Source organism: Lissotriton vulgaris, chromosome 6 (genome assembly GCF_964263255.1).
Source record: "Lissotriton vulgaris chromosome 6, aLisVul1.2, whole genome shotgun sequence".
Taxonomy (NCBI): domain Eukaryota; kingdom Metazoa; phylum Chordata; class Amphibia; order Caudata; family Salamandridae; genus Lissotriton; species Lissotriton vulgaris.
The window spans coordinates 650,078,577-650,104,656 of record NC_141694.1 but is presented as its reverse complement, the minus strand read 5'-3'; the positions used below and the strand labels follow the sequence as shown (position 1 = coordinate 650,104,656).

Genomic DNA, 26,080 nt, shown 5'->3' with positions numbered 1-26,080 from the left:
AACCGACACTGGTGCCAAGAAACTAGGGCCCTGAAAGGGGATGACCTTAACCCTAGATATCGGTTCGCAGAACGGGGAGGATGGGTGGGTCGGTAAGGAATCTATCACTAATGTCTCTTACAGATATATCGATAGACAAGTAGTAACTTGTGCATCTGAAAGAGACACGTTAGTGATAGATTCCTTACCTTAGAATAGATACCCCAGCAATACCATCCCCGTGGTGGCGGGTCTGCGAACCAATATTTACACCAGAAAGTCCTGGAGAACCGAGCGGCCAAAGTAGCCGTCCCTCCGACTTGACTGTCCAGGCAGTAGTGCCTAGCAAACGTGTGCAACGAGGCCCACGTAGCCGCCTGGCAAATGTCCTGCAAGGGCACACCTCGGCCCAAGGCAGTTGTAGTGGCCGTGGCTCGAGTGGAATGAGCCCGCAGCCCAACAGGTGGTTCCTTCTTAGCCAAGGAGTAAAACGCCTGGATGCACATGATAATCCATCGTGAGATGGTCCTCTTGTGCACCGCTTTCCCTTTCTTAGCGCCCGCGTACCCAACAAAGAGTTGATCATCCACCCGGAACTGGCGTGTGCGATCCAGATAGAACGAGAGCGCACGTTTTGGGTCCAGACGGTGGAGCCTCTCCTCCTCTCTCGAGGGGTGCGGAGGCGGGAAGAAGGTGGGCAATGTGATGGACTGCCCAATGTGGAAGGCCGTGACCACCTTTGGCAAGATAGAGGGCCTAGTCCTCAAAACAACCTTGTCCGGATGGACTGAAAGGAAGGGAGGCTTACAAGAGAGGGCCTGGAGCTCACTCACTCTCCTGGCAGAGGTGATGGCTACCAGGAAGGCAGTCTTCAAAGAAAGAAGGCGAAGCGGACAGTTATGAAGTGGCTCAAAGGGAGCGCACATCATAAAGGTGAGAACCAGGTTCAAGTCCCACTGAGGCATCACGAAAGGAACAGGAGGAAAGGTATGAGTGATGCCTTTCAGGAACCTGTTAACAATAGGGGACTTGAACAAAGAAGGTTGGTCAGGCAGCCTCAGAAAGGCTGAAAGAGCCGAAAGATAGCCCTTGAGAGTGCCCAGAGCAGAGCCCTGCTGGGCAAGAGAAAGAAGGAAGAGAAGAACCTTGGAGAGAGGGGCATTGAGGGGATCCACAGCCTTTGCTGTGCACCATGCCACAAATCTGTTCCATCTGCAGGTGTATACCGTCTTTGTGGAGGGACGCCTGGCTGCCAGAATGATGTTGCAAACTTCAGGAGGCAAGTCAAATGGCCTCAACTGTCGCCGCTCAATCTCCAAGCATGGAGGTGGAGACTGGACAGGTTTGGGTGGAGGACCGTCCCCTTCTGCTGCGACAGAAGGTCCTCCTGAAGAGGCAGACGAATCGGGGGATCGACTGACATGCTGAGTAGCTCGGGATACCAGTACCTTCGAGCCCAGTCCGGAGCCACAAGGATGACTTGTGCCCGGTCGCGCTTGATCTTCTTCAGCACTCTGGGCAGAAGTGGTATAGGCGGAAAGGCGTACAACAGACCGCAGCTCCACTCGCGACGAAAAGCATCTCCGAGCGAGTGCCGCCTTGGAAACTCCAACGCGCAGAACTGATGACCTTGCGCGTTCTCTTCGGTGGCGAATAGATCTAACCAAGGCTCTCCCCATTGCCGAAAGAGGCCTTGCGCCACGTCCGAGTTCAGACGCCATTCGTGATCCATCGAGCACCGACGGCTGAGTTAGTCCGCCCTGGCGTTCAGAGAACCGGCCAGGTGTTGAACCACCAGAGTCACGCCCTGATGTTCCAGCCATTGCCAGAGACGCAGAGCCTCCTGGCAAAGGGTCCACGACCCCACTCCGCCCTGTTTGTTGCAGTACCACATGGCGGTAGTGTTGTCGGTGAACACTTGCACTGCGCTCCGGACAGACGGGCGGAATGCTTTCAGTGCCAGACGAATCGCCCGCAGCTCCAACAGGTTGATATGGAGCCGGGACTCCGCCGGAGACCAAAGTCCTCTGATCTCTGTCTCTCCCAAGTGGCCTCCCCAGCCCTGGAGGGACGCGTCCGTCACAACTACGTGCTCCGGTTGGGGAAGGGAGAGGGATCTGCCGTTGACACAATCGCGGTCCGTGAGCCACCACTGCAGCTGTCTCGCAGTGCCCTCCGAGATCAGGACATGGTCGGACAGGTTGCCCCGGTGCTGGGCCCACTGAAACTTCAGGTCCCACTGCAGAGCCCGCATCCGCCACTGTGTGTGATGCACCAGAAGGATGCAGGAGGCCATCAACCCCAGAAGCCGCAGCGTCAACCTGACCGAAACCCGGGATAACGGCCGAAAGACCGGAATCAGAGCCTGTATATCCCGGACCCGCTGTTCGGGCGGGTAAACCCGAAACTGCGCCGAGTCGAGACCCGCTCCGATGAAAAGGAGCTTCTGAGAGGGGCCCAGGTGTGACTTCGGCACATTGATGGAAAATCCTAGCTGGTGCAGGAGATCCGCCGTAGTCTGGAGGTGGTTGACGACTGCCTGGGGCGAGCCCGCCTTCAACAACCAGTCGTCTAGGTAGGGGAAGACTGACACCCCTAACCTGCGCAGGTGAGCTGCGACCACCGCCATCACTTTCGTGAACACCCGTGGGGCGCTGGTAAGGCCGAAGGGGAGCACGGTAAACTGAAAGTGCTCGTGGCCTACCATGAACCGCAGGTAACGCCGGTGTGCCGGCAGGACGGGGATGTGGAAATATGCGTCCTGCAAGTCCAACGCTACCATCCAGTCTCCTGGGTCTAGGGCAGCCAAGACCTGAGCCAGAGTCAGCATTTTGAACTTCTCCTTCCGGAGGAAGCCGTTGACGTTCCTCAGATCCAAGATAGGGCGTAGGCCCCCTTTGCCCTTCTTGGGTACCAGAAAGTAGTGGGAGTAGCAACCACGACCTACTTGTGGCCCAGGAACGCGCTTGATGGCCCCCTTGGCCAAGAGGGCCGAAACTGAGCCGCAAATGATCCCCCGATACGCAGTGGTGTTGCGGTGGCATGGCTTGAGGGGTCGTCTCGAAGGGGAGGGAGTAGCCCCTTCGGACGATCTGCAGCACCCACCTGTCCGAAGTGACTGTGAGCCAGTGAGAGTGGTGATGGCAAACCCTGCCCCACACTGGCGTCACATGGGCCGAAAAGCACGGACTAGGAGGGTTTAGAGGCGGATGCTGCGGGGGCAGGTGTGGACTGGCTCCGCTTGCCTCCCCGACCGCCTCCACGGCGGATTCCACGGCCGCCGCCGCGCTGGACGACAGTTTGCGGCGAGTGGCTGGCGGCATGCGTGGGGACGCCCCTTCCTTGGCCACGAAAGGAGCGAAAGGCACCCACTTGCTGGCGCGGGGCCGAGAGGCCCAAGGACTTGGCCGTAGCCCTGGAGTCCTTAAAGCGACGGCCATCGAACGGCATGTCCATGAGGGTATTCTGGACATCAGCCGAGAAGTTGGCGGATCTGAGCCAGGCGTGGCGACGAATCGCCACCGTTGTAGCCATCGCTCTGCCCAGCGAGTCAGTTGTATCCAGTCCGCACCTGATCGAATACTTCGCTGCGTCCCGGCCCTCCACTAGGGCTTGGCCGAGTTTGGCCCGTACCTCCAACGGACACTCTGGCAGCAATTCCGCCACCGTTTCCCATATAGAATGGGTGTAACGGCCCAAGAGGCATGCGGTGTTGGAAGACCGCAGTCCTAAGCTAAGGGACGAGAATACCTTTTTGCCAAAAGCCTCGTACCTCTTGGATTCCCGATCAGGGGGAGCCGACGAGAAGGCGGTCTGGGAGTTAGAGGCCTGGATAACCAGACTCTCGGGGGTGGGGTGGGTGGACAGGAAACATGGGTCGCCCGGTGGCGTCTGGCCACGTTCCTATCTACAGGCGAACCTGTAGCGGGCCTGGACCAAGTGCCCAAAAGAACGTCCGACAAGGCCTCATTAAACGGCAGCATAGGCTCCATGGAGCATGAATGCGGCTTAAGGACCTCAGTGAGGAGGTTAGTCCTCACGGCCGCGACGGGGAGCTCAAGGCCCAATGCCTTAGCAGCCCTCATCAACACCACACTATATGTCGCGCCCTCCTCCGAAGCCACGGAAGGAGGAGAGACGAATCCAGTGTCTGGAGAGGTGTCCAGGCCACTGGCCTCCCCAAGGTCTCCTGTCCAGTCCATGTTAGACTGACATTCCCTTGTCAGAGGGTCCTCAGACCCCTCCCAATCCTCCTCTTCCCCCATCTCCTGAGACTCAGGGTCGTAAGTGAATGAGGATGGTTAATAGGGATGGAAATCCCCGAACGGCGTCGAGATCGGCGCCGACAGGCGCAGTCCCTACGCCGGAACCCATAGAGAGGAGGCATTGGGGACGGCGTCGGCCGAGGCCGACGCCGGAGGGGACACCACACGGACCGACCCCGGGGGGGTCGTAAGGTCCACCGGGGACGTTCCAGCGCCCGACGAGGGCCGAACGGCACCCTGCGGCGTCGGGCCCTAAGGCACCGACGACGCCTGGACCGCTGAACCCTGCGGTGCCGAGCCCGAGGGCAGCGGCGGCGTCGGGATCGTGGGGCCCTGCGGCGCCGGTGGCGTCGAGGCCGAAGCACCCGACGGCGTCGGGGTCGCAGCCCCCGACCCACTAGGGCCCCCAGACGGGTTCGCTGGGCCCGAAGGCGCCGCGGAACCCGTCGGAGAAGAAAGGGACCTCATGGCCATGAGGAAGCGCTCTATCTCCTCCGGCGTCGCGTTCAGCCCAGGGACCGGGGGGTATGGAGCCGAACGAGGCGCCCGCGACTCCCGAGGAGCTGCGTGGGCGGTGTCACCCGAACCCCCGGCCGCATCGCGTGAGCGTCGGGGGGAGACGGAAGAGCGATGATGTCTCTTCGACTTCTTATGCTTCTTACCTGACGACTTGGACCCGGAGGAGTGGCGCCGACTCCCGGAGATGTGACGGCTCCGCCCCCGCGACCTGTCCCTCGACCTCCCGTGGGACCGGGACCTCACACGGCGCGGGGCCGACTAGCGGATCTCGAGTCGCCTGCGGGACCGCTCCCGCCTGGCCTTCCTCGAGAGGGCCAGACAGTCGGGGCAGGCCTCGTCGTCATGGTCGACACCCAAACACGTCAGGCACAGGCGGTAACCGACATGAGGCGTTCGCACTCGCCGCAGTGCTTGAAGCCGGGCATCCCTAACGGCACCGTCGGAGTCGTGAAGACTTCGAAATAGATCAAAAGATCCAAAAAGTTAGTCAAAAAATGACTAGGGAACTGCTTTTTCCAGATCTGCGCTGGCTGGCGCGGAAAAAAGAAGAACTGACATCAGCACGCGGAGGCGGCGCCTAAGTACTCCGACGACGTCATCACGGCGCCCAGGACGCCGACGACGGACGCGAAGCCGCAGACGACGCCTGCCGACGCGCAAGGGTACTGCTACGCAAAACTTTCCGGATCCAGTCTGACGCCTGGGGATATTCTAAGGTAAGGAATCTATCACTAACGTGTCTCTTTCAGATACACATTTATTTAGGGAAGAGTGACATTACGGATAGCAGGTGTAGGAAGGTACCTCCTGACTATGGTTGCCCCCAACTTTTTGCCCTGTGTTTTAGCTGGTTTTTGACATAGTCGACCTGGGATCCTGCCAATCAGGACCCCAGGCCTACTGCTCTCTCTTTAAAATGGATTCCATGTACCCTAGGTACATTTCCAATTGGTACTGGGCCACCTTATCAGACCCTGTAACTCAGGGCATAGGTGTACCCAGGGCTGCCAGGGGCTGCAGCATGTATTATGCCACCCCTGGCTGGCCTCCTAAATTTGACACAACTGGCTGCATGACAGCTGGGGCAAAGTCGTGTAATCACCCTTTGCTGTAGATATAGTATACCTATATCTAACCCTAAAATGGACACACAGATTCCTATCAGTCACTCCTATGGCAGGCCTTGACAATCCTGAAGGCAGAGTGCTTGGAATCGTGTGAGATGGTGCTCTGGCATGAGCTAAGCCTGTCTGCAGCTTGCGGAACCAAGTCCTAATAGCTGTTCCATGATATCGCATACCATATACTCTTAAGTGCATTATAATCCTCGCGGTTAAATGCTAACTTTGGTATTGCTTTATCAAAACATGTCGAGTAAGGGGTCATACGAATTGGAATACTAACCCCTCGCCAATTCTGGCGACGGGGTTAGCATTCCACCCTTCTAGAGGGACACGACATGTATGTAACTGTGAACCCCGGTTAAAGTTAACTGAAGCCTCAGCTCCACAAAATGGATGCTGCCACCACAGACACGAGTCTGACCCCCTGCAGCTGGGAGTCCTTCCAGCGAGGGGAGCCTGGACAAAGGGTTTCCTGTCAGGGGCGGTGCTAGCACCGTCCCAGACATGGTTTTGTGTATCCTGGGTAGGCAGGGCTTTTCAGGAAGGTGACTGCTGAGTGGCACCCCGGTGCTCACTACGCATAGGCCGGTCAGAACCAGTTCCAGGGGCACACCAGCCCCTGGCCTGGGGAAAGTCCGGCATGGCAGAGGGGTGTAACCACCCCCCTCCTAGTCCCACCCATAGGCAGGACCCAGTCACCAGGTCAGCCCCCTTTTTTAGTATAAAGATGGGAGCGGGCCCCCTGTTCAAATTAGATCATCTTTGGAATCAAGACACGACTTTCTGCGAAAGGACATCAAGATTTCTTCTTCAAGATTCTCCCTTGTGGCTAAGGAGTAGTCACCCTGCATCGAGCGGGCACCATCCTAAGAACACTGCGGTCTGCTGCAAGTCCTTCACGAATCCGATGACCCAGCTCGACGAGACCCGGCTTCCCTGGCACCTCTGACCTCTACTCACCTCTACAGCCAAGCTGAGAACCGTGAGTGCGACGAGACCTCGAGGGACCGACGATCGCCAAGACTGCACGACTTCTTTGTAACAAGCCCACCGAGTCTTCCACTGGTGAGTGCTTTGGGGTCCGAGAAGCCCCAACCCTGCGCAGCTCCAGCACCCAAGATCAGCCTCCCTGCATCTCCACGATCTGCGTGGGGCCCTTCTGCTGTTTGCTGTGCACCGCGTTGTTTGGCTACTAGCCGGCTGGCTTGTGGCCTTCTGAACGACGCCCGACGACATCACTGCTGCTGGTCTGGTTGCTCCAGACTGGCCCTTGCTTCCTTCTTCAAGAGAGGCACCCCGGACCCTCCTGGTCCACTCCAGACGCCATTTTAGGTCCACCGCGTGGGCTTGAATTTGCCAAGGCTTTGTTGCCCAATCCTGGGTCCAGCGACGCCGACACCTTCTATCTTCGTGGGACAGCTCGCTCCTCCATCCTGGTCGCCGACAACGCCTCCTGGTCCGTGAGATCTCCGAGCACAGCGTCACCCACTCACCTTGTCGAGGTGGCTACCATCCGGTGCCCTCCTGGTGCCCACTGACTACTGGCTAGTAGTCACAAACTTGGTCCCCTCTGCTTTCAGGTGTCATCTTCCATCGATCCAGGCTTGGATCCACCGAACTTTCTTCACTGGTCGCCTGCCAGCAACTTCTTTCTTCCAGGCTCCTGGTCCGGCAACGAGGATTCCCGACGTCTTTTGAGTCCTATGCAGCTGCAGCCCTGGGCTAGGTAACTTCGGCATTTCGGTGCCCCAGCGTAGCCTCACTATCCAAGGGTCAGAATCCACTTTCGTTTTCCTCCTACCAGGTCGGGTTCGCCCGAGAACACTAACTTTGCAATTCCTAGCTACCATAGACTTTGTCCCGCATCACGCGTGAGAGTGCACACTCTGCACCCGAGTCCCCTAGGCCTCCTAGAAGTAATCTAACGATTCTATAGTTAAGTCCTAGCGATTCCAAAGGCTAATAGTACTGTACTTACCTGCTAGTAATTTCGCATTCCACTTTCAGAGTATATGGTTTTCCGTGCCCCTCGGGCATTTGTATATACTGTGCTAACTTAAGTATTTTTGTAAGAGTTTTGGTTTGTGCTTAGTACCCTGTCCTCATAAAGAGTACAGGGCTGTTGTGATTCTTAATAAATAACTGTTTATTTTCATAACACTTGTGTGGTGTCCTTTCACTTGGTGTTCAAGGGGTATATGTGTGGTATAACAGCTGGCTTAACACGCCCTCTCGAGTCTTTAGCCTTAGACTGCTCGTATCCACGCTACTAGGATAGCTGGTCTATAAGGTTGACTTACAACCAATCATCAATAAGGGTTGCTGGACTGATACATAGTGTTCACTAGAATAGTGAGCACTGCATATCAGGCCACCTTCTCACAGCAGGTGCATGGGGGATTCTGGTAAGTAAATTTTAAAAAGTACATGCACGAGCCTGCTGGCCAGTGGAAGGTCAATGGCCACAGGACGCAGTACTTGGTCCATGCTCCATGGCACGGACGGAGACTCCCAAGGCTAGAAGGAACTGCAGACCAATAGGAAGCAAGGAAACTAGAGCTATGTGGGAGTCAACCAATAATAGTTAAAGGGGTGGACTCTAGGCCCCTTTTAAGATTTTTTTTTTATTACAAGAGATTTAGCAAGCACAGCGCAAGCCCTATTCAGGCTAAACCAAAAAAGGGCTTAGCATTGGGGAGGGGCGAAAGGGTTGCTACAGCAGTTAAAGGGTTAAAGCATTTCTAGAAGTCGTGCCAAAAACCTGCTGGCAACAATTCACCATAGACAGACAAGAATGCTCTTGAAGTTAACTGCATAACAAAAGGAGTTGTGGATCTTCAAGTATGGTTAGGCAATATAACAAATTTAGACACTCAGCCTAGTGGGCACTCCATCACAATCATATTGGAAAGGTAAACAGTACAATGAAAATTCTTAAAGGTTGTCAAACATGACAAATCTTGCAACGTGTGTATCTTACACAGGAGTCCGACAGAGTGCCCTAAAACTCTGTGTTAATCTTAGACTGCATGTGCACTGTTGCAGTCTAAAACTGCAACTGTAGATCTGCCGAATATGGATTCCACAGCCTTACTGCACTAGACAGTATTTCACTCGATATCCTACAAGGTATGAAGCACTCTCACTACCACCAAGTTTTAATTTCTACGCCCCCTGTCATTTGAGCAAAACATTTTCTCAAACTAGTGGAAGCAAAGGAGGTCAGAACTAACCTGTAAACTCGTCAAGGTTGTTCACTAAATCAGGAATTTGATTATTTTTCATAAATCTGGTGCAGAGTTTCCTCATTCTTCTGATGAGCTGCGGCAGACGATGCTGAAGAGATTCTTCTGCAAAACCAGCTGTTTGACTTTCTCCTGCAATCGCATCCTGGAAAAAGGGCACAAATGAGTTGTACACAAACAGACCAATGCAATAACCGCATAATAGCAAATAACCTCATATGTTTTAGATGGTCCGTGATAAAACATAATAATGCAAGACATTGTTACTTACTAAGATGCAACATAGAGGATCCAGAAACTGTCAATAACTTATGTTTGACCACAGATACGCAGAGGGGAATGTATCAACACACACATACACTTGCTTTACTTTTCATACACTGAAAGACATTGGGTTGTGTACATTCTATTTAGAGGGAATTCTAAGAAAAGGCTATTTATCTTTGGTTATGATCTTTCTGGTAGCTAACATAGCTCCATGCAGATTCCTCACCTTATGATTACAACCAGGTGCTAGACTGGATCTGTGAACTTTCATCATAGCTCTCATCCGCTGGTAGGTGGCACTAGCGCCCGAAGCAGTACTAGTGTGATGTCACTGAAGCAATATAATGCTGGCCAGATATACCGACCTAAGAGTTCAGAGATAATGAGAACAGCTCAAGTGTGGATACGCAGGGCAACAAACTAAAAAGGAACCTTATTTCTACCAGTAGCTTATGACCATCCTTCAGAAAGGGGAGATGGGTAGGCTCTGTAAGGAATCTGTATATACCTGAAAGATTGTGACTAGAGGTAAGCAACTTTGTCTTCTCATGGATAATTCTACCTGCAGATTTTACAACTTCTAAATCGATACTACAGCAGTACCTTCGGTCAGGTTGGCGGTGGGTGTGAAAGAGTGATGAGCCAAGAAAATCCTGTACCACGGAATGTGCAAAATAATTTCCAACTTATGTGTCCAAGCAAAAGGGCTTTACAAAAGTGTGAATGGAACCACATGTCTCTGCGCTACAACTCCAAGTCATGATAACATCCCTAGCCAGTGCTGAAGTTGAAGACTTCGCTCTGGTGGAATGAGCGCAGATTCCTTCAGGTAGTTGCTTCTAGGCAAGGGCATACCACATTTTAATGAACAAGATAATGCAGCGAGGTATGGTCCTCTTCTGGGCTGCCTTGCCCTTTCAGCTCCACACAGACCCAATGAAAAGCTGGATTTGTGACTTACTCTACCTAGTCCAGTCAATGAAATAACAGACTACTGTACAAGAATCCATATGCTGTCTTACCACCCCCTTTTTGAGATAAGGAAAAGGGAAAAAGAGGGGGGGGGAGGGGGGGTGGTGATGGCCTGTCCCAGATGGATAAGGCTGTTCGGGCTGGTCTGTTCCCATGAGGCACAGGGTCAAGACTGATTTGCATATGGCCATGTCTGAACTGGGGTGGCTTGGTGAGAAAAATAACGATGGATTAAACTCAGATCTGTGACTGGGGTGAATGTTTTGCCATTGTGCAACATTCCGTCCATCATCTTGTGTGTTTTGCTGTTCACCCTATGTGGGAAGGGTATGCCCAGACGTGGGTCCCTTGCTCACTAAGCCACTGGAGTCAAGCTATCCTGGCTGAAGACGGCTGATAGCCAGAAACCGGTCCTAGGATGCTTGATTCCGGTCCAGGAAAGACATGGCTCGGCAGTCCAGCCCGAACTGCCAAGCCATGTCTTTCCTGGACCGGAATCAAGCATCCTAGGACCGGTTTCTGGCTATCAGCCGTCTTCAGCAAGGATAAGGGTCAAGACTGATTTGCATATGGCCATGTCTGAACTGGGGTGGCTTGGTGAGCAAAATAACAATGGATTAAACCCAGATCTGTGACTGGGGGTGAATGTTTTGCCATTGTGCAACATTCCGTCCATCATCTTGTGTGTTTTGCAAGGTGGAAAAGGGCCACAACCATAGGCAGGAAAGTCGCTTTAGTACTCGGAACCAGTTTGTCTGGACAGAACCATGTGAAAAGCTGGCAAACACAGAACACCACCCACTTGACACTTCTCGCTAGAATGATGGCCACAACAAAAACTGTTGTAAAAGTTAATAACCTCACAATCAACTTAACAGTAGTTCAAAGGGAGACCCCATCAGAAAAGCCAAAACTAAGTTGAGATTCTGCGGCAGTATCACAAAAGGAGTAGGTAGAAAAATATATGATTACCATTTGTATGAAGGCTGACAGGGAAGGCAGATAAACACTGAAAGAGCAGCAAAGTAACCTTTTACTATGCCAGCACAGAAGGCTGCTGGGCTAGTGAACGAGCAAAGTGCAGAATATCTAAAAAATACGCCTTCAGCTGGTCTAAGTTATGAAAAATAACAATTCCACCTTCCACAAAACAGATTTTGTGAAGGGGCAACAAGCTGACAGTATGTTGTTGACTACCTTCAGCAGGCAGATGGAAGGAGCTCAGGTGTCCCTGCTCAATCTCAGGAATAAGGTGGTGGCCTTTGAGTTAGAATGCAGAACCGGTCCCTCTGACTGAAAGAGGATAACTGCCTTGAGGAGCAGTTGTGGAGGGGGACACAGGGAGCATTTCAGGGAGACTGTGTACCACACCCTCCTTGGAGAGTCCAGGGTGATTAAAAAGGCCTGGTCCTGGCAGGGCTTCTCAAGACCCAAGAAATTAAGGACACGCGATTGAAGTGGAAAACTCTTATTTCAACCAAAATGTATCCCCCAAGGCTCCCCGCAACAGATACTGGAAAGGACAGAACTGTGGGGAGTGCGCACTTTGTGAGTGGTGAACCATCCACTTGAGGCTTACCCACAGGGTAAAGATGTTATGGATCACCATCTGGTTTAAAAGCCACTTGTCACCAGTAAGATAATGCAAACTCAGGCTGTCGGCTCTGGGGTTCATAGAGACTGAGAAATGGTTGTTAACCAGATAGATACCCTGCGTGTGTTCCCTAGGCCAAAGCCACAGAGCTTCCCAGCAGAGAAGATGTGATCCCACACTGTCCCGACTGTTGACATACCATCTTGTCTGTCAAGATCAGGCCATCTTGGCTACAAACCTGTGGGCAAGAAGGCCTTCAGGGCTAGGCAAAAGGCCTACAGTTCGAGCAGGTTGATGCTTAGGACCTGCTCCGCTGGAGCCCGAAGGCTCCAATCTCTAGTTACTCAAGGTGTGCACCCACCACCAAAGTTTAATGCATGTAGCTAGTAAGGCTACTGCGGAAAGGAGACACAAGGAAGTACACAATAGGCATCGAGAGAGCTCTAAATGATGGAAATGCACAAGCTGAAGACTAGGTTTGACACCAGCAGTGAGCCCCTCATGAGTAGCCTAGCATCGATGTAAAGGATCACTGCAATCCACAAGCTGTTCAGATTTGCCACAACCCCCCACCATCGCCTCATGAAGACTTGGGTCCCAATAAAATAAAGAAATGGCAGTGTGTAGCACATGGCCAATAAATCATAGGTATTTTCTGTGCGTCAGCAGGATTGGCATGTGGAAATACGCATCCTACAAGTAGAGGGGCACTGTCCACTTTTCTCCATCTGGCCCCAGAAACAAATTAGCCTAGGGCAGCATCTTAAACTTCACAGTGCTAAGAAATAAGTTCAAGAGCTGTAAGTATATGATTGGTTGAAAACCACAGTCCTTCTTGGGGACTACACAGAGGAGCATCCCTGCCCAAATTCCTGCTCTAGAACCAACTCTACTGCTCCTTTCAGCAATCCTCTGACTGAATGGACAGAAAAGGTGGGATTTAAGGTAGTCTGCTGGAAGTGAAGGTCATAACCCCATTCTATTATTCAGAATACCACCCATTCTGATGAAGGGGTCTGCAGTGACCCAGAAGGTAAAGGGGGAGAGGGCAGCAGGCTTAGAATGGAGACCACTGAAGGCGCTTTAGTCAGAGACAATGATGAAAGAGGTTCCTTGTATGTCAACAAGCTCTGGTTCTGAGGAGGACACAGCTGGAGAGTGCTAACGGGACTTACTTAGGCTCTTTGGCGACACTGAGAAGTGTTGTCGTCCAGAAGGATGCAGGAGGCCATCAGCCCCAGAAGCCGCAGCGTCAACCTGACCGAGACTTGGGATAACGGCTGAAAGATCGGAATCAGAGCCTGAATATCCCGAACCCGCTGTTCGGGAGGATAAACCCGAAACTGCGCCGAGTCTAGAACCACTCCGATAAAGAGGAGCTTCTGAGAGGGACACAGGTGCGACTTCGGCACATTGATGGAGAACCTCAGTGTGAGAAGTAGGCCTGATATGCAGTGCTCACTATTCTAGTGATCACTATGTATCCTTCCAAACGACCTTTATTGATGATTGGTTGTAAGTCAACCTTATAGACCAGCTATCCTAGTAGCATGGACAAGAGCAGTCTTTCGGCTAAACTCTAGAGGGCATGTTAAGCCAGCTGTTATACCATCACATATACCCCTTGAACACCAAGTGAAAGGACACCACACAAGTTATGAAAATAAAAGGATATTTATTTATAACAAGTCTACCCTGATCTCTTTATGAGTCAGGGAGCTAAGCACACAACAAAACTCTTACGAAAATACTTTAAGTTGCACAATTTACACAAATGCCCGAGGGGCACGAAAACCATATACTACAAAAGTGGAATGCGAAATACTAGCAGGTAAGTAACAAGATCCAGAGGCTTCAGGATCGCTAGGACTACACTACTGAACCTTCAGGTTAGGAGCAGGAGGCCTAGGGAGATCGGGTGCAGAGTGTGCACTCTCACGCGGGATGCGGGACAAAGTCTATGGATGCTAGATTTCGTAAAGTTACAGATATCGGACGAATCCGACTAGTTAGGCTAAAAACGAAAAAGGATCTGGACACTTAGATAGTGAACCTATGTTGGAGCACCGAAATGCTCAGGTTACCTAGCCCAGGGGCTGCGGCTGCATAGGGTTCAAAAGACATCGGGAATCCTCGTTACAGTCTATGGAGCCTGAAAGAAGAAGTTGCTGGCAGGCGACCAGTGATGAAGTTCGATGTGATCCAAGCCTGGATCGGTGATGGAGACAACCTGAAAGCAAAGGGGGCTCAGTTCTTAATCACTAGCCAGTGATTGTGTGGGCACCAGGACGGCACCGGATGAAGTCACCTCGACCAGGTGAGTGGGCGATGCTGGGCTCTGTAGTCTCTCGGACCAGGAGGTGTTGTCGGCGACCAGGATGGAGGTGCGAGCTGTCCCACGAAGATATCTGCTGTCGGCGATGCTGGACCCAGGATTGGGGCAACAAACCTTGGCAAATGCAAGCCCACGCAGTGGACTCAAAATGGAGTCTGGAATGGACCAGGAGGGTCCAGGGTGCTCCTCTGTTGGAGGGGAGCTAGGGCCAGTCTGGAGCAACCAGACCAGCGATGGAAGTGTCGTGGTTCGTCGTCAGGAGGGCTACAAGCCAGCAGGCAAGTGGCCGGACAATGCGGTGAGCAGCAAAGAGCAGAAGGGCCCCACGCAGATCTCGTGGATGCTGGGGGGCTAGACTTCGGTGCTGGAGCTGCTCAGGGTTAGGGCTTCTCAAACCCCAAAGCACTCACTCGAGAATCCCTCGGCGGTCGTGCTGGATAAGCGTCGTGCTGGTTTTGAAGATGGCCGGTCCCTCAGGTCTCGTCCCACCCACGAATCTCAGCTGGGCTGATGATGCAGGTAGAGGTCAGAGATGCCAGGGAATCCAGGTCTCGTCGAGCTGGTCAGTCTTGATCCGGAGGATGGACTTACAGCAAACCGCATGCGCTTAGATGGTGCCCGCTGGTGCAGGGTGGCTACTCCTTAGCCAAAAGGGAGAGTCTTCAGAAATGTTCAAGAGTTCTTTTGTGGAAAGTAGTCAAGATTCAGAATTATCTAATTTGGGAAGGGGGCCCGCTCCTACCTTTATACTAAAGAAAGGGGCTGGCACGCGACTAGGCCCTGCCCATGAGTGGGACCAGGAGGGGGGTGGTTACACCCCTCTCCCTTGTCCGGACTTTTCCCAGCTCAGGGGCTGGTGTGCCCCTGGAACTGGTTCAAGCCGGCATATGCACAGTGAGCACCGGGGTGCCACTTGCAGTCACCTTCCTCTCAGCCCTGCCTACCTGGGATACACAAAACCCTTTCTGGGATGGTGCTAGCACCGCCCGACAGGAAACCCTTTGTCCAAGCTCTCCTCGCTGGAAGGACTCCCAGCAGCAGGAGGTCAGACTCGTGTCTGTGGTGGCAGCATCCATTTTGTGATGCTGAGGCTCGAGTTAACTTTAACCGGGGTTCAGAGTTACACACATGTCGTGTCCCTCTAGAAGGGTGGAATGCTAACCCCGTCGCCAGAATTGGCGAGGGGTTAGTATTCCAATTCGTATGACACCTTACTCGACATGTTTTGATAAAGCGATACCAAAGTAGGCAAATAACCGCGAGGATTATAATGCACTTAAGAGTATATGGTACGCGTTATCATGGAACAGCTATTAGGACTTGGTTCCGCAAGCTGCAAACGGGCTCAGCTCATGCCAGAGCACCATCTCACATAATTCCAAGCACTCTGCCTTCAGGATTGATAAGGCCTGCCATAGGAGTGACTGATAGGAACACATGTGTCCATTTTAGGGTTAGATATAGGGATACTATATCTACAGCAAAGGGTGTTTACACCACCTTGCCCCAGCTGTCGTGCAGCCAGTTGTGTCAGATTTAGATGGCCAGCCAGGGGTGGCATAATACATGCTTCAGCCCCTGGTAGGCCCTGGGTACACCTATGCCCTGGGTACAGGGACTGATAAGGTGGCCCAGTACCAATTGGTAAATGCACCTAAGGTACACGTGTCAATTTAGAGAGAGAACAGCTAGGCTGTGGGTCTGATTAGCAGGCCCACAGCCAGGGAAAGTCGTAAACCAGTGAAGCAAAAAGCAAAAATCTGGGGGGATCATAGGATTGCAGACCCTACTCTCCTACACCCAGCAGGTGCAGGAGGTCGGCAAGTAGCCTGGAGGTGGCAGACGACAGTCTGGGACGAGCCCGCCTTTAAAAACCAGTCGTCGAGGTAGGGGACGACTGAAACCTCTGACCTGCGCAGATGAGCTGCGACCACTGCCATTAGTTTCGTTAACACCCGTGGGGCGCCGGTAAGGCCAAAGGGGAGCACTGTAAATTGAAAGTGCTCATGGCCTACCATGAACCACAGGTATCACCGGTGGGCCGGCAGGGGGGGGGGGGGATGTGAAAATAAGCATCCTGCAAGTCCAACGCTACCATCCAGTCTCCTGGGTCCAGGGCAGCTAAGACCTGAGCCAGTGTCAGCATCTTGAACTTCTCCTTGCGGAGGAAGCCGTTGATGTTCCGCAGTTCCAAGATAGGGCGTAGGCCCCCTTTGCCCTTCTTGGGAACCAGAAAGTAGTGGGAGTAACAACCACACCCTACTACTGGCCTAGGAACACGCTCCATGGCACCCGTGGCCAACAGGGCCGTAACTTCCTCTTGAAGAAGTTTCAAGTGATCCCCCGGCACGTGGTGGTACTGCGGTGGCATGGCTGGAGGGGTCGCCTCGAAGGGGAGGGAGTAGCCCCTTCGGACGATTTGCAGCACCCACCTCTCCGATGTGATGGTGCGCCAGTGGAGGAGGTGAGGCCGAACCCTGCCCCCCACTGGCATCAAATGGGCCTGAAAGCTCGGACTGGGAAGGCTTTGAGGAGGATGCTGCGGGGGTAGATGTGGACTGGCCGCGTCGATGTCCCCTGTTACCACGCGACGTTAACCACGTCCGCACTGAATGTTAGTCGGCGGCCCGTGGCTGGCTGGACGTGTGGGTGCGCCCCTTCTGTGGCCACGAAAGGAGCGCTGGGCAGAAGATTGCTGGCGCGGGGCTGACAGGCCCAAGGACTTGGCCGTTGCCCTGGAGTCCTTAAAGCGTTCCAGCGCGCTATCTGCCTTGCCACCGAAGAGGTGACTGCCATCGAACGGCATGTCCATAAGGGTGTTCTGGACATCGGCCGAGAAGTTGTCAAAATACACTTTATTCGATTTATAAAAAAACCATAAAAGGCAATAAAATTACATACAGGATGAAAAAACAGCAATTCATATATATACAGAGTCAGTGCTGAGCCCAAGTATTCCATGTAAACACGTATTTTCACAGCTAAAATCAATAAAAACAGTGCCATGATTATTGTAAAACATTCAGTGGTACATGTTTGTTCTTAGTCCTGAATTCTGCCGCTAAGAAACTTGCAACACTAAAAATTATGCGGGTGTTGCCCAACATCTGGAGGTATATAAGTGCAGGCCTGACTTGAACATAGCCAGCCTCCCTCAAAACAGGTAATAAATATTTTTTCCTTGCAGCTGCATAAAACCCACAGAACATCATAAAATGCATGGTATCCTGGTTCGAAAATGTATCACAATCACAGGGAGGGGCCTCTTCTGGTTTTGCCCATGATTGATAACAACCTAATGAATAATGAATCAGGTTAAACCTGAACTTTATCAATAAAAATCTGTGTAAGGGTTTAGTGACAATTTTAAGGTATGGTTCCATGGAGGGAGTGGTGGTTAACACTAGGTATGATCTTACTGAAGGTTTCACTAGTTCCTTCTCCTCTCTGTCTAAAGATACCCTTTCCAAAAAAAGTTTAGGTCTACCCAAATAAGCAAAAGTGTTTTTTAGGTAGTACAACCAGGGTATTTTCATGGCATGATCCATGGACAGAACGTCCGACAAAATTGCATGGTTCAAAGTTAGTTCTGAATGGAGCCATGTTTTTACCCAGAACACAAGAGGGGCCAATTTCAGTCTGTCCGAGATGTAAGACAAGCCCACCTCCGCATGAATAGAATAAGTTGAGGTGGAATTGGGGACAGAGAGAAAATGTCTTATGAGCCCATTTTCTACCCTTTGGATTCTGTCGTGAGCAACGTAACCTCATAAGGCAGAGCCATAGGTCGCAATTGAGATGCATTTGCTATTGTAAACTTTCAGTAATGCCTCCATAGGCCTAGTCCCTAGCCTTTTTGAGAAGCCCATCAGGGCAGACGTAGAACATGCCAGGGATAAACTCTTAGCCCTAATCTGGGGAACCCACGACCCCCTCTCGTCGAACAGGATCCCCAGGTAGGGAAAGACTGTAACCCTAGAAACTACCTCCCCCTTACAGATAACATTTTTAGATTTGGGCTTACTTCTCTGTTTACCAACTATCATAGAGTGAGATTTTTTTGCGTTGACTTTTAAGTCAAGGGTCTCCATGAAAGATCCAAAGAGTTCCAGCAGGATCTGAAGGCCATTTCCCATACGCGCTATTAGGACTGCGTCGTACGCGTATAGGAGGGCTGGTACGTTGGCTCCTCCTACAAGCGGAACATCTGCCCTCCCTGTCTCTAGGTGTCTGCCCAACCTGTTAATGTAAATGGTAAAGAGAAGGGGGGCCAAGATGCATCCCTGGCGCACCCCTTTCTCTGATCTAAATCTCGAGGTGTACTTGCTTTCCTTGGTAACCCGTACTGTGGCGAATAATTCCTGATGCAAAGAGGCCATAAAATTAACTAAGGAGGCATCGATCCCCATCTCCAATAGAGGGGACCACAACTTGGACCTATTCACCAAATCTAAAGCCGAGGAGAGGTCCATAAAAGCCAAAAAAAGTGACCCCTCCCCGGCCACCGTATATATTTGGAGATTAAAAGGTGTAAGTTGTAACATTGGTCCAGAGTGCCCAGTTTCTCTCTGAACCCATATTGTATATTTGAGAGCCCCCACAGACCTCCAAGTTTTCCCTTACCCTGTACAACAAGACTCTCCCCAAGATCTTAATGGCGGAATCGAGAAGGGAAATGGGTCTGTAGCATGCTGGGTCCTCCCGTTTCCCCTTTTTAAATATAGGCACTATAATTGAAGTGGCCCAAGTTGCAGGAAATACGTTATCATTGGCAGCACACCTCGGACCAAAAAGTCGGGGAATGTCTGTATAATTTTAACACCTCAGACCAAAAAGTCAGGGAATGTCTGTATAAGTCTGCCGGTACACCATCCGGCCCCGGCGCCTTATTTTTCGAGGTCTCCAAAATGGCCTTCTTCACTTCATCCCTATTGAACTCTATCGGGTCGGTAACCAAGGGTACCCCCGAACCTCAGGGAGGAACATGGTCCTTGTCGCCATATACTTCTTTAGAATGGAGAAGCCACCTCTCATCAGGGATGACGCAGTCAGTGACGGCGTTGTCCACCCCTGCAAAAAACGGCTGATTTATGGTATCCCAGAATTGTTTGCTGTCACGCAGAACATCTATTGAGAGTAGCATGTCCCACGCATCACTTTCATTAGCGTATTTTCTCCCATTTAGAATTTTTTTATGTTCTCTCCTTAAATTGGTAATGAGGGCCTTATCTCTCGGGATGGATGTGAGAGCTTGCTTCAAGCGCCTATGGATTCTTGTGCAGTTGGCGTCGAACCACCTAAAAGGCCTGGCCAGGCTCTGAGTTTGGTTCAACGTCAAGTCTCTCGCAATTTGAACACATACTTATTCAAATGCCTCTGATTGCTTGTTTAGGGGCCTTTTGATCCAAACAGGTCGCTATCTGACCCTCAATTATAGGAAGTAGGTTCGCGGTGAAGCTTTCTGGGACCACCTTTCCCCCATTTGAGCGAGCCGTCTGCCCTGATCTGTGGGCACTACTGCCGCCCATGTCTGGGAGCGCCTGCCCGTTTACACAGGAAATCTCCCCAAGACAACTCCAGCAGCAAAGGGTTATGAACACTATAAGAAGGATGCGATAACTATATACTTCCTCACCTTGGCGTTCAACCCTGGGGTTGCAAAAATGAAGTCTATGACAGACCCATGTTCTGTGCCCTTATATGTGCATACACTCTCCCCCCCTTCCGTGTAGAAAGGTTCATATAAATTAAAATTGGCCACTAGCTCTTCAAGGGCTTCTTGTGACCTTGTATGTTCAAAATGAGGAGCCGATGCGCCTGTCAAGCCCTCATGCTTTCCTGTATAGCAGGGAGATTTACATAAGTGGATATTAAAATCGCCCATTAAGATGAGCTCAAAGGTAGTGTAATTATTAAGACTGAATTTACATAAAAATGTATCCAGGGAAGCATTGTGGTCACTATCCAGTGACCTATCCCGGGAATTGTAGAAATTAATTAAAAGAAGTCCATTCCACAATTAAAAGGTTAGCCGAACCTGATTCTAGTTGCTTAAATGACCCAGCGAGCTGTAAAGAGAAGAACAAGAGTAGGTCCCCCTTGGCTCTGCCTGCAGCATTAGGTATTGCTGGAACGGCAAAGCTAGAAAAACCATCTAGCCAGGAGCTTGCTGCGGTATCCCAGGATTCTTGTATAGCAAACACATCATAGGTGGAGACAAAGTTAACCCACAAAGTATCTGCCATTTTGGCTCTAATGCCAGCCACATTCCAACTAATAAGTTTACACGATGTTATACCCTCTACCAACGGGGGCCCCTTTACGAGGGGCTGCCTTGGGGTTGGTAGTCAATCTATCTCCTCTATATTGGCAAGTGGGAAGAATCTGTTAGACAAGACTGTATCAGGGCCTACGCCAGAGTTAAGAGCACTGTCTTGTGTAGACCTGTTTGTTACTAATCTCCAACAGTTCCCAGCTGGAGGCCGGAGGTGTGGCCTAGGAAATGGTTCTATCAGTGGTTGGTATCTGCCTGGCGGTGGGTAAAAAAAGCCCAACGGAACCGCTCTCATATTCCCAGAGTCTTTAATCGCTGAGCCATCCCAAAACGGACTGTCGGCCAGGTTTGGCCTATCAAAATTGACTAAGACGCAATCGCCCTTCACAGATTTGGGGCGATGTCCAACCCATCCCACCCTTTTGGCCATTATGATCCTCTTGGGAATGTCTGTTCCTCCACTGCTAGTGTTGGCGCACCACTGACAGGCCTTCTGTATTAGTGCCGCCGTGGATTCTGTCTCCCCATTTCCTAACGCGGGAACCACCATAAACGCGGCAACAAGGGGTGCGGCAGCCAGGGGTAGGTTTAGATGTAATTGGCATCCCTTACACCTTGTACTAGGTGCTTAGAGATTATTCTTGCGGTGGTTATCAGTAGCTCCTATGATTGGCTGAGTGCTAGGATGATTATTTAAAGGATTACCTAGCACCCAATCACTAGTAATGTCTGCATTCCTACCCTTAGATGGGAATGGTGGAGCCAAGGATATAGGTGGATTTTGTATGATTTTATCTTTACCACTCTTGACCATCCTAGATGAAAACTGGGCAGGGTCGAGTGTTTTAGCTAGATTGTCAATTACTGTGCATTTCTTTAGCAGACCGGCAAGGCAAGTGTTCATGGTATCCACAAAATCTTTTGCTATGCCCACTAGCAAAGGTTCAATTCGGGCAACAAAAAGTGCTTCTAAATGCTCGCCAATTTTATCCATGACCAATTGTTCGGCAATGTTACCACAGTCTGTCTTTTTCCTCTTTTTGGTGGTAGAATTATAGTTAGGCACCAACGGCTGTGTAGGGGACAGTGGTGCTGGAGAGGAGACTTGGGCTGGGCAGGGCGTTATGGAGGCGCAGGGATTGGGTTTCAAGACTACCACTTCTGGCTCCAAAGGTACACCGGGGCAGGGGCTCGAATAGAGTCCGTTGTATTGGGCTGAAAGGTAGATGGCGGAGATATCGGCCGAGAAGTTGGCGGACCTCAGCCAGGCGTGGCGGCGAACCACCACAGACGTGGAAATCGCTCTTCCCAGCGAGTCCGTGGTATCCAGTCCACATCGTATTAAATACCACGCTGTGTCTCTTCCCTCCGCGAGGGCTTGAGTGAGCTTCACCCGGGCTCCCTCCGGGCACTCAGGCAGCACTTCCGCGACCGTATCCCACAGAGAGTGGGTGTAACGGCCCAAGAGGTACGCAGTGTTGACCGACCGCAACCCCAAACTAAGGGAGGAGAACATCTTCTTGCCGAATTGTTCATACCTCTTGGATTCCTGATCCGGTGGTGCAGTCGGGAATGCGGATTGGGAAGTAGAGGCCTGGATAACCAGGCTCTCGGGGGTGGGGTGGGTGGACAGGAAACTAGGGTCGCCCGGAGCAAGACGGTGGCGCCTAGCGACGTTCCTATCTACAGGGGGACCTGTAGTGGGCCTGGACCAAGTGCCCAACAGGACGTCCGTGAGAGCCTCATTAAAGCAGTAGAGGCTCTGGGGAGCTTACCTGCGGTTTAAGGACCTCTATGAGTATGTTAGACCTCACCGTTGCGACGGGGAGCTCAAGTGCCAAAGCCTCGGCTGCCCTCATCAGCAACACACTATAAGTAGCCCCCTCCTCCGTAGCCACGGTAGGAGGGGAGACAAAACCAGTGTCTGGGGAGGTATACAGGCCACTGGCTTCCCCTAGTTCCTGTGTCCAGTCCTGAAATGTCGATTTTGGAAAAGGGGGTGGTGATGGACAGAGTTTCTGAATGATGCAGAATACTCTTACCCAGTCAAGAGATCAGGGCTTGATCCATCACCGTTTTTTAGCTCACTGCACCATCCCAGCTCAGAACCTGGCTACATGCAAATTAATCTGTTACTGTCCCAGTGCATGATGGGAACAGGGCAAACCAAACTACCAAGCCAATTCTTATACTGGAAAGGAAACAAGCTTCCAGGAACCGGTTTCTGGCATTTCAGCCGTCGTCGGCCCGGCTTGCTTGAATCCTGATGGTGCAATGAGCAAGGGACTCACGTCTGAGTATACCCTCCCACACATAGTGTGGACAAAATAGATTTTGGAAAAGGGGGTGGTGATGGACAGAGTTTCTGAATGATGCAGAATACTCTTACCCAGTCAAGAGATCAGGGCTTGATCCATCACCATTTTTTAGCTCACTGCACCATCCCAGCTCAGAACCTGGCTACATGCAAATTAGTCTGTTCCTGTCCCAGTGCATGATGGGAACAGGGCAAACCAAACTACCAAGCCAATTCTTATACTGGGAAGGAAACAAGCTTCCGGGGACCGGTTTCTGGCATTTCAGCCGTCGTCGGCCCGGCTTGCTTGAATCCTGATGGTGCAGGACGGTGGCGCCTAGCGACGTTCCTATCTACAGGGGGACCTGTAGTGGGGCCTGGACCAAGTGCCCAACAGGACGTCCGTGAGAGCCTCATTAAAGCAGTAGAGGCTCTGGGGAGCTTACCTGCGGTTTAAGGACCTCTGTGAGTATGTTAGAACTCACCGTTGCGACTGGGAGCTCAAGTGCCAAAGCCTTGGCAGCCCTCATCAGCAACACACTATAAGTAGCCCCCTCCTCCGTAGCCAGGGTAGGAGGGGAGACAAAACCAGTGTCTGGGGAGGTATACAGGCCACTGGCTTCCCCTAGTTCCTGTGTCCAGTCCTGAAATGTCCTCAGAACCCCCCCCCCCGTCTCCCTCGTCGTTCATGTCCTGAAATTCAGGATGGACCCAGATCCTCGAAGAATTCCTCTTCAGCCGGCGTCGAACGCGGTGTCGAGCGACGCCGCTCCAGCGCAGTGTGGGGACGCCTGGGGTGATACCCAATAGGGCAGACGCCGGCGGGGTCGTAAAGTTGACCAGCGGCGACCCGGATCCGGAACCGGATCCAGCGGGGCCCTGCGGCGCCGGGACCAAAGTCGCCGACGGCGCCGAAGCACCCACCAGGGCCGAAGCACCCGGCCCGCTTGGGCTCTCAGTCGGGGCCGTTTGGCCCGAAGGCGCTGTGGAACCAGACTGAGGAGAGAGCGACCTCATGGCCATGAGGAAGGCCTCGATCTCCTCCGGCGTCACGTTCTGCCCAGGGACTGGCGGGTATGTTGCAGGCCGCGGCGTCTGCGGCGGAGCCACGGTGGTGGTGTCACCCGAACCCCCGGCCGCATCGGGGGGAGTCAGAAGAGCGATGTCACCTCTTCTTGAGCCTCTTACCTGAGGACTGGGAGCCCGACGAGTGGTGTCGACTCGCCGAGCTGTGATGACTCTGGCCCTGCGACCGGTCCCTCGACCTCCTTCCGGACCGGGACCTCGAACGGCGCCGGGCCGACTGCCAGAGCTCGAGGCGCTTACGGGACTGCTCCCGCCTAGCCTTCGACGTCAAGGCCCGACAGTCTGGGCACGACTTGTCATCATGGTCGGGCCCCAGGCAATGTAGGCACCGGCGATGGGGGTCGGTAACCGACATAAGTCAGTTGCAGTCGGAACAGGGCTTGAACCCGGACATCCCTACCGGCACCGATGGAGTCCTACGACTCGAAACGGACACAAATAGGATCAAAAAAGCTTAGTCAAAAAGTGACTAAAGGGTACCACTTTCTCCGGGCCTGCGCTTGCTGGCGCGGAAAAAAAAAAGAACTGACATCAGCGCGCGAGGGCGCCGTCTAAGTACTCCGACGACGTCATCCTGGTGCGAACGACTGACGCGGAGCCGCAGACGACGCCTACCGACACGCAGGGGTACTGCTGCGCAAAATTTTCAGATCCAGTCTGACGCCTGGGAATATTCTAAGGTAAGGAATCTAATACTAACCTGTTTCTTTCAGATGTCGTCCTTTCTCCTCCTCTTCTTGGGTTTCTGCCTCATCTCCTTGGAGGACAGCGAGGAATACAACCTGGACCATGGTTGGTGCAGAGCTCCATTTGCATTGCAAACGCAGGCCATAAAATATCTAGCCTCCCGCTACTTAATGGCCTTGATTTAAATTAGTCACTTAACCAACTCATGTTTCGGCCTCAGGCACCATTGGCAGACCTCATGGGGATCAGGTATGGATATTTGTCCACTGAACAAGCTGCAAGATTAGCACCGTGACCTATTTTGGAGGTCGGATTTGATATAATATTGTGATTATGATTAACTCCGAGCAAATTATCTTAGTTTGCATATTTTGAATTGTTTGGATAAATGAGTTGCTTGTGGATATTCTATTTACCAGCAGATTCCTTAAACCACTTCCACCTCCCTATTCTGTGATTTGTTTTGGGTGATCTTGGGTGGCCCAACCAACGGTGCCTAACCAACCCCAAACATCCCAACTTGCTCTCCAAGTGGTGATCGCACCTAGAAGACCTAGTGAATGCATTTGAGACACTGCCTAGGGCACACAAGGTGCTCCATGCATTTCCCAGTTCAAACCGGTTGCTGGGGCACTCAGCCCCAGCTCTGGTACAAAACTGGACACAGGGGAAGGGGTGTAACCACCCCCTCCAGGGCCTCCCATAGGTGGGACCCTAGAGTTAGTCCAACCTCTAAACTTAGTATAAGCATAGGGACCCAGTCCCTAGGACTTTAGATTACCCTGCACGAAACTCTGAAACATAAATCTTGGACCTTCGACAATCCACATTGACTGGAAGATGGAAGAAATCTCCCTTGGGGTCAAGGAGTGACTCCCCTGTTCAAACAGGCACCGAAGAGCATCTTGCCGGTCTGCATTTTCGAGGCTCCGGCTGGATCCCGAAGAAACTGCGACACAGGACACAGACTTCCAGACATCTCCGAGGCTGACACGAGTCCCCGGCAGAGCTGAGACCTGTAGCGAACAAGAGAGATGTGGGACCGGACCTCTTGGACATTCTGCAATTTTGCAACTGCACCTACTTCCTGAAGTTGTGCATTGGGTTATTTGTTGCCCTTGCACCGAGCACCTTTTGCACCGAAGCTGAGAGACCTGAGAGAAATGTTTTGTCATTCGTGTTGTCTGTTTGTTGCAGCGTATTGAGCTCTTATGCTATGAGATCCTGGTCTTTACTTTTCTCGTGGTCTTAGAAGCTCAACATGCTCCCACCGACTTACAATGGACAGTGCTGGAACAACCTATAATCCCTAAGCATATAACAGATATCAGCACTTTCCTACACCGAAGAGAACAAAGATGGGTGCATAAACTTCAAACCGATATAACAGGTCTGAATGAGGACATCCCGTGGATGTCGCAATAGGTCATTGTCCAT

The 26,080-nt window shown here is 52.0% G+C and overlaps 1 protein-coding gene across 1 annotated transcript in view; it reads right to left on the bottom strand.

Moving 5' to 3' along the window:
* MDN1 (midasin AAA ATPase 1) overlaps positions 1–26,080 on the bottom strand; it is a 2,142,100-nt gene that overhangs the window by 541,082 nt on the left and 1,574,938 nt on the right. Inside the window, exon 74 of the mRNA XM_086926648.1 lies at positions 9,121–9,277. Coding sequence (XP_086782774.1) covers positions 9,121–9,277 — 157 coding nt within the window. The remainder of the gene's footprint in view (positions 1–9,120; positions 9,278–26,080) is intronic.